This window comes from Populus trichocarpa, chromosome 17, assembly GCF_000002775.5.
Source record: "Populus trichocarpa isolate Nisqually-1 chromosome 17, P.trichocarpa_v4.1, whole genome shotgun sequence".
Taxonomy (NCBI): domain Eukaryota; kingdom Viridiplantae; phylum Streptophyta; class Magnoliopsida; order Malpighiales; family Salicaceae; genus Populus; species Populus trichocarpa.
In genome coordinates this window covers 3,160,195-3,168,303 of record NC_037301.2, presented here as the reverse complement: position 1 = coordinate 3,168,303, position 8,109 = coordinate 3,160,195, and the positions used below count along the sequence as shown (strand labels likewise).

The following is an 8,109-nucleotide window of genomic DNA, read 5'->3' as shown; positions in this document are numbered from 1 at the left end:
GAAGGCATGGTTGGCAGGCTAGGGAGTGGAGGTAAAGTAGGCTTAGGCAGTGACAGTTGAGATTTTGGCGAGGTTGGCAATGTGAGCTGCGGTAGTGTTGGCATAGAAGGCAAAGTTGGTTTCGGCAAATTCGGCACAGAAGGTAGAGGTGGGAATTGCAGGAGATGACGAGCTGCTTCACCTCCTGAAACTGACAAAGCCATGAAGATAGCCAAGATAAGAAAACAGCTGAATCCTGCCATATTTTCTTTTATAAACTTTGAGGGCTTACAAGCCTATGTATGCTGGAAAATTAAGAGTTCTATGAGATTGTCGGAGACAAACCTGGCTAGAAAAGTTAATCAGGGTTTATGCAATTTTTATTTTTAGAGCTATTTTTGTGTGGCATCCTTCAATAACCAAATTGATGTTGGTCGATTTTATTAAAAAAAATAGTTTAAAAAAATGATATATATATATATGTCCACTAATAATTTTTGACCCGATTGTCGTTGGAAAATCGGATTTCAAAGGAAAAAAGTAGTGACAGAAATGGTTTGTGCTAAAGCAATATACAGTTCAGAACCAAATGAAAAGAGTATACGTATAATACATGTATTATAACTGAATATGTAGTAGAAAATAAAAGTAACAATGACCCAACACAAGTATGCAAACCCTCTGTAGTGAACAGTAAAGAAATAGAGAACGGTATAGTTAATTATCTGGCAATACTACACCAAGAAAAGATGAAGAACGTGGTATGATTATTCAAGGACTAGCTGTTGAGTGAGATGGGTTGATGTCCTTAGGAATAGTTGGCAATGTGGGCTTAGGCAGCTCAGGCAAATGGGGAAAAGTAGGCAATTCAGGCAGTTGAGGCACTTCAAACTTTGGCAATTCAGGTTTTGGTGGCAATTCAGGGAATTCAGGCTTAGGAAGCTCAGGCAATTCAGGTTTGGGAAGTTCAGGCTTTGGAAGCTCAGGCAATGGTGCCTCCAGGAGTTGGCGTGCCTCTACCAGAATTGTCTGGCTGTTCATCAATGACATACTAATCACCATAAGTGGTAAAATGGATGATGGGAAGTGACGATAAGCCATAGCTGTGGAGATAGTTAGCAATGGCTTTGAGAGAAAGCAGAGTTTTCGCTGATCACAAAGAGCAAGGAAGTGTGGTTTGCAATGGATTGCTCTGTGCAATTGATGGGCTTTTATACATGTAGAATGAGGAGAATAGGGAGGAATTTCGAAGGGTTAGTTGGCACTTGGCAGGAAAATTTTGTGTGTTGGTAATTGGTAGTTTATATTGTGCGAAGGCCAAAAAAACATAGGCACTTGAAGTCCAAAACAAGACAATAGGGACTTGAAATTCCTCCTTCACTTCGAGAGTGAAGTACATGCCATCATCTGCAACTATGCAAGTTACAGGTGGGACAACATTTGATGAATTAGTTCGGCAAGGAGCTCACGAGATGGGAGTGAGCAAGAGCTTGGGATAGAGTTACAAAGAAACGAACTGTCCTGGGTAACATCAGCATCGATCAGTGGGAGAACTGGAAGGCCATTAAGTGAGTATGGAGGATCTGGACTTGAGCAAGCGTCTGTGATTGTATTCGGAGTTGACAAAGGTGATGTGAAAGCCTTTGGGATTAGTCATTTTGCAACTTTGAGCAGAGGAGTTATGTGACCTTGAGCAGAGGCTATGGGATGCACACGGCATGTGCCTCGTTGGTTTTGGGAAGGGGTGCCATACCTCTCACTCTCTTGCAGTTCTCTTACACCTTCTGTGAGTTACAAGAATAATGAGCTACTGCTCTGCAATTATCTTTTGTGTGGTATGAAGTCCTTCTCCGATAGGAGGAATACACCTTAGAGACATTCACTTATGCTTTGTACAATTTAGAAATACACCACTCTCATTATACTCTTCATCTTAAATGATTAGCAAAATTAAGCAAATTAACCTTAAGTTGATTTTTTTCGTATTAGTTTTTGTATATCAAGATTAAATCTACTTCTCCGCTTTGATTAAAGAAAAACCATGATATTGGGACTACGACATTCAATTTGCAATTACATTAAAGCTTGATTGTAAATGTAATTGCATATTTCTGTAACAGATAGAAAAAATTACATGAAGAGATAGTAGAGAACAGTAAATCACCACAGCAGATAATAGTAGACCAAGCAAACTGGATGAAGTTTACCATAACATAAAACATTTTCTAGATGGTATGTTGATCATCAAGGACTAGTAGTTGAGTGAGATGGGTTGATGCCCCTGGGGATAGTTGGCAATGCGGGCTTAGGCAGCTCAGGAAAATGAAGAAAAGGTGGCAATTCAGGCAGTTTTGGTATTTCAAATTCTGGCAGTTCTGGCAGTTCAGGTTTTGGGAATTCAGGCAGTGGTGGCAACTTAGGCAATTCAGGCTTGGGAAGCTCAGGCAATGTTACCTCCAGGAGTTGCCGGGCTTCAACAAGAATTGTCTGGCTGTTCATCAGTGACAAACTACTGATCACAAAGAGTGGGAAAAACCGTAAGATAAATAATGGGAAGTTATGATTGGCCATGGTTGTGGACATGGCAATGGCTTTGAGAGAGGAGAGTCCTAGGCTTCTAGCAATCACAGGTTGGATTTTATTATTTTTTTTAGTTTAACGTGGGTGTCCGGGCCAGCTTGCGCACACCTCGACTAATCCCACGGGTCCTGAAGTTAACGACAATGTAAACCTCCAGTGGTCATCATATGAGCAACTCCAAGGCTTGAACCTGAGACCACAGAAAAAACAAATTTTTTAATCCCAAACTTTTATTATGGTTACCACTTAGATGGTTCAGATTGTATTTTTTATAGATGTGGGAGGTAGAGAAGGGTGAGTTGGTAGTAAAATCTGTGCGTTGGTAGTTCAACTTCTCACCTATGACGTCGGCTTACACTGGTATAAACATATCAGCTTTCAAAAATCCCCTTGAAATATGGTGAAATCTGACACATCTAGGTTTGACTAGCTCCTCTTCTTCACCAGGGGCCTCCTCAAACCAAATTCAATGCATCGTTCACGTCACACTTTTACTTCATGATTTGGACCTAGAATATTTAGATTCTCCTGCTAGGCTAGTGAAATAGGCTTCATGAAGACTTGGACTAATAGACCATGAAATAGGGCTGTACAAATAGAACTTTCTAATATAATAATAAAAAAAGATCTCATTAAAAAAATATTCAATGGTATCTAATTAAATTATTGAAAATGTCACTTAGTTTTCCTGTTTTTTTCACTTTAATTCTGTATCTTGAATCATTCAGGAATCTTTATTGAAATCTATACAGTGATTTGTACGTGTATGTGCAGTACATTGAGCATAGCAAATCATCACGTGAATTAGTTTTTCTATAATATACACTCACAAGTCTCCTTTGCCCTAATGCTTTTGAGAAACCAGCAACTTCCGCAGTAAGTTTACATCTACAGGGATGAACGAATTTAAGTCATACTAATTTACCTTCAACTCTTACTTATCCATGCAATCAGACACGAAGAAAATTATTATGCCAAATATCATCCATCAGAATCTGGGATTTGGAAGCATTTCTGCATTATGAACTACGAAGGTTAGAGTTATACAACAGCACATTACAAATTATGACATCAAATTGGATTATAATACAACCACACATATAACATAGTAGTTGTTCCCTGGAATTCGAGGAATAACATTATTTTTCTGTCTGTCTGTCTGTGTCTTCACAGTATATAAACAAAGCACTAAGAAGACTAAACAACAACAACAACAACAACATATGGATAAATCAATAGCAGCAAAATTCAGAACCAAAATGCTCGGTCTTTTACTGCAACTCTCCCACCTTTGTCCTTCAGATTGCTTTCCTTGTAATCCAGAGTCCATTTCTCAAATGCACAGTCGACGAAGTCATAATAGGCACCGTGAATAGCAAGTTCCCCATTCCTCACTTTTTCTTCCACCCATGGATAAGTGAGGAGGTTTGCCAATGAACAGTTGACTGATTCCTGTAGAAACAATGTCAGGAACAAATCATCCGGCATGACCATGGTTTTAAGTTTTGTAAGCCACCTCTTATCAAATATATTCTTGTCTACCCGCAAAACCTATTATTCATTAAGAAGAAATTTCATGTGGGCATCAAGGCCCAAAACTTTCAATATTAAACAGGAATAGAAATGGGATTGGAGAAAAAACAGTTGCCTTTGCAAAGTAGGGCTGTCCCCTTCGCAAGTTCTTAGAGGGGTACACACAGGGAAGATTGCCAGAGTTGTGATAAAGCAAAACAGTAAAAAGGATCAATCTAGACCCAATCCAGTAGCAAACATGCAGTTGTTAAACTTCTCGTTCCATTTCTCAGATACTGGCCACAAATTTCAAAAGCATCAAGTTGGTCACCATCAACTATTTAATGAAAGAAAGAACTGGATAAAAACAAATTAACAGAAAAGGGAAAATGCTTAGAGCAAGCAAAACATGTATCAAAACTACAAACTTCAAGCTCAGAACTGAAGGAAAATGCTCAAGCATAAAAGAAAAATCTTACGAAAAGGGGTTTGTTCTCAAGCCTTAGAGAGAGAGAGAGAAAAACTAGATATGCAGACAAGCACGCTGGGTAAAGCAGGAACCATAGCCTTTTAAATTCAGTAAAGCATAATCACCTTTTCACAATGTTTGCACTGCTGGTCAAAGTTCAGAAGTTTCGTGGCTGCCTTAGTTCTTACTCTTGCATTCATCCCCACAGAAACCCAACTTCCAATGAGGCTACTGAAGATAAAAAATTGTAGAAAAGCTAAAATAGAGGGATAAACATAAATCCACACCTTAACAAATATGATATTTGATGATTGCAAGAAACGACTAGATTTCAAAGCATATGTTATCTTGACTGGACCTTGTTTCTACGTCATCATGCATACTCATTAGAGCGCGAATGCCTCCGCATTGACTGTGACCAATTACTAAAATGTTTTCAACCTGCAAAAGGATTATTTATGATTTGTCAAATAAAGATAAATATGATCTAGGAGACTTCAAAAGTAACCAGTTTCCATACTGTTGCATATTCTAAAGCTGGACATAGAGCACTTCTGGCTCTAGATATAAAACTTCCCAGATGCTAATGCCCTTACTGTCCATGATTAAATGGGTAATATGAGTCATCAGCTTTACTTTATAGCCTGGTGTCCTACTTATAATTCAGTTTTGACAATATGCACATATACTTTGTATAACTCCGTTGTATAAACCCATGACTTCAAGGGAATGCGAGAAAAGAAAGAAGCCTAGAGTTGTAGGCGTGTATAACTTACTTTCAGAGAATTTACAGCAAACTCTAAGCCTGCATTTGTTTCAGATGGTCCATTCTGCATAAATAGAACCAATATCAAACAAAAAGAACAGATGCTGGTAAACATATTTAGTAAAACTATTGTTTTGTAAGTGTTCACTCCAAGGCATCAATGCTTCAAATAAAACACAGACATGATGTTAGGACATATTAGATGCAAAGTGTCATATACCTCATAGGGTGGCACCATATTTGCAACATTGCGAACGACAAAAGCTTCACCAGGCTGGAATCCTAAGATGGACGAAGGGCAAACCCTTGAGTCTGCACAAGCAATCACCATAAACTGCACTTGGATTTGTTAGTTGAAGTATAATAATATTTTTCTGACATTCAGCATCAAAATCACAGTAAAAGCCAAACAAGATGCTAAGATGCATCCAGAATATGTACAACATACTTCAAAAAAATAAGAAAACAGTATTACCTTTGGTGCTTGCCCTTTGGCAAGCTTTTCGTAGAGTTCCAAGTTTTGCCTGCTCAAATTTTACCTCACATTAGAGGACAAGATAAGTTTCCATCAAAGAAAAATCACATCAGGCCAAAGCTCTTCTCTCCTTACATGTATTTATGCTTTTTGAAGCTCAGGAACCGTTGTTTCATCTCATCAAATAAATCAGAACCATGTTCGATTCTTTCCATGCGCTCGGATTTGTCACTTTTAAGTTCCTTAGTCAGTCCAGGAGGCTCCCTGGAAGCCTGTAATCTCAAATCTGAATTTGTCCTGAAATCGTTGAAGAAAGCCAATTTAGTAGAATATGCAAATATGCAACACACTAATGAAGTAGATGGCAAAAAACTTGTATTAAATCAAAGACAGGCTTATCTTTCTTTCTTAAGCTCAATACCAAAGGTTGCTGGTTGTAGTCATTGTCTTATACTATACAATCTCTCCTATAAATAAAGTAGATGATTAAAAAGACTTAGATGTTTATAGGAAAAAAAAATCATCAGAAAATCACCAGGCAGTAATATCCCCAACATCACCGGATAAATCATCAGCAGGGGAAAAGTCCTCAGTATTTTAACCAAGGGATGGCAGAGTAAATGAAAATTGATGAAACAATATATGTTTTTAGCTCAAGAAAAACGTAGACAGATAAAAATAATAATGAGGCAAGTTATGTCCTTGCACTATACTATACATTTTTGAAGTACAGAAAGAATAATTCTTTGTATAAAACAACCACATGCATCCACCTGCAACTTTAACTGGTCATTTTGAAGATCCCTGTAAAGTCTGCTAGTGTCAGATCCCAGATATTCTATGATTAAATTATGAATACAAAGTCATATCAAGATTGATTTTGAAATCAATTCAGCTCAATAAATCAAAAACAAAATAGTTCAAGATAAACCTCTGGTTAAAATAACAGTACAACATTAAAATTAAAATTTGAGTTAATTATTGATTTAGCTACAGAAATTAAACAACAATAAGAAAATCAAATAAAACAGTAACTTTTGACAACAAGAGAAGGAAAATCAATACAAAACCAAGGCACTCACAACAACTTACTTCAAATTATTCCGCAATCTCAAATGGGTCTGCTCAACTCCTCCTAAATTAGCCTTAGAACCAAAGACCTGCAACAAGATAAGCAATAAACAGATAAACCAACAAAAAGAAGCTAAATAAATATAACATCTTTATATCCATACACAGAGAGAAAGACGAAAAGTTTACATTTTGGGTTCCCAAGGCTGAAGCTTTAGAGGGATCCAATGAAGGGTTGGAAGCATGAAATGAAGGGGAATTGGATAAGGAGTGTTTTGAAAGAGAGAAAGGTGGTGATGGGATAGCCATTGGAGAGACAAATAAAGGTAAAGTTTGTGTCTTTGGATGGATAGAAATGAGGAGAATTCATAGACGTAGGAGAGATATAATTAATTGATTAAAAAAATCCCGGAGAGAGGAGGAGGAGGAGGTGGTGGGCTGGTGGGGTTAAAGTGTTATTTAAAGAACAAGAAAGGAACACTTGTTTTTGTCTCAAAGAAAGACGGAGAAAACTATGTAAAGAGGTCAAACAACGTGGGTGTGTGTGTTCCTGAGGTTGCCAGCTAAACAACCCTGCTCTGATGGGTACATGGTTGTGTAAAGGATCAAAAGGAGAAGAGGGGAGAAAAAAGGCAAAGCAAAAGGAATGGCTTTCTTTATATTCTTAAACCTTTTCCACTTTCATTTGTTTTTTTTTTTTTTTTTTGGTGTCGATTTCACATTTTCAATGTAAATTTAGTTTTTCCATATTTACAAACAAAATAAGAAGTTAAGAACAGGTTCTCATTTAAAACAAAAAAAAAATAGTATTTTGTTATCAGTATATGGGTTTTTTTTTTCATTTTCAACGTTTTACCAGAGGGTATATCTAGGTCAAGGATCTTAGAAGAGTTGTTGATTCCAAGTTTCCAACTATATGTGAATAAGACAAAAAAAAAAAAAAAAAACACTAAAGTACTCTCAGTATATTGCAGTCAAGGGAAGTTCATGTCTTCTTTTTTTTTAACACTCAACTTTCTTTTCTTTTTTTATCTTTTCACATTTACTTTCTATTGATTTTATTTAGGATTTGATTTGGTAATTTATTTTAGCTGTGTTGATATGAGAATTTTTTAATATCAGAGAATTTTTTTGTGCTTATTGAGGCTTGATTTTGTAAAATAAAATAAAAATTTACTAATTTAAAATAATTAAATATTAAAAGACCAAAATTAAAATTAAAACAAAATGGGATTATGGTAAATAAATTGGTGTAGT

At 36.6% G+C, this 8,109-nt stretch overlaps 2 protein-coding genes across 3 annotated transcripts; both read right to left on the bottom strand.

The window, feature by feature from the left end:
• Window positions 1-750: 750 nt before the first annotated feature.
• On the bottom strand, window positions 751-2,550 carry LOC7461097 (protein PELPK1). The gene is made up of 4 exons (XM_002323689.3): window positions 2,232-2,550; window positions 1,668-1,763; window positions 1,497-1,580; window positions 751-1,082 (listed from the first exon to the last, which is right to left on the bottom strand). The coding sequence occupies exons 1-4, from the start codon at window positions 2,548-2,550 to the stop codon at window positions 751-753; spliced, it is 831 nt and encodes a 276-aa protein (XP_002323725.3).
• Window positions 2,551-3,560: 1,010 nt separating this feature from the next.
• LOC7472540 (beta carbonic anhydrase 5, chloroplastic) lies at window positions 3,561-7,461 on the bottom strand. Of its 2 annotated transcripts, XM_024589302.2 has the most exons (10): window positions 7,042-7,123; window positions 6,874-6,941; window positions 6,203-6,248; window positions 5,917-6,078; window positions 5,782-5,830; window positions 5,527-5,640; window positions 5,317-5,370; window positions 4,899-4,981; window positions 4,666-4,771; window positions 3,561-4,011 (listed from the first exon to the last, which is right to left on the bottom strand). In XM_024589302.2, exons 3-10 carry the CDS (start codon window positions 6,223-6,225, stop codon window positions 3,808-3,810), a joined length of 795 nt encoding a protein of 264 aa, XP_024445070.1. In that variant the 5' UTR covers window positions 6,226-6,248; window positions 6,874-6,941; window positions 7,042-7,123; the 3' UTR covers window positions 3,561-3,807. The 2 variants fall into 2 exon arrangements, with proteins under 2 accessions (XP_024445070.1, XP_002323724.2); XM_002323688.4 differs by lacking the exon at window positions 6,203-6,248 and having other exon boundaries at window positions 7,042-7,461.
• Window positions 7,462-8,109: the final 648 nt, after the last annotated feature.

Excerpts from the sequence above, each read along its gene's own strand:
- LOC7461097 (XM_002323689.3), bottom strand. The coding sequence starts at position 2,550 with ATGGCCAATCATAACTTCCCATTATTTATCTTACGGTTTTTCCCACTC. Across the intron at positions 1,764-2,231 it reads CCCATCTCACTCAACTACTA|AAGGTGTAAGAGAACTGCAA; the intron begins GTCCTTGATGAT and ends TGTAACTCACAG. Across the intron at positions 1,581-1,667 it reads TCCCATAGCCTCTGCTCAAG|ACGCTTGCTCAAGTCCAGAT; the intron begins GTCACATAACTC and ends ATACAATCACAG.
- LOC7472540 (XM_002323688.4), bottom strand. The coding sequence starts at position 7,161 with ATGGCTATCCCATCACCACCTTTCTCTCTTTCAAAACACTCCTTATCC. Across the intron at positions 6,942-7,041 it reads CAGCCTTGGGAACCCAAAAT|GTCTTTGGTTCTAAGGCTAA; the intron begins GTAAACTTTTCG and ends ATCTTGTTGCAG. Across the intron at positions 4,982-5,316 it reads TTGCTGTAAATTCTCTGAAA|GTTGAAAACATTTTAGTAAT; the intron begins GTAAGTTATACA and ends ATCCTTTTGCAG.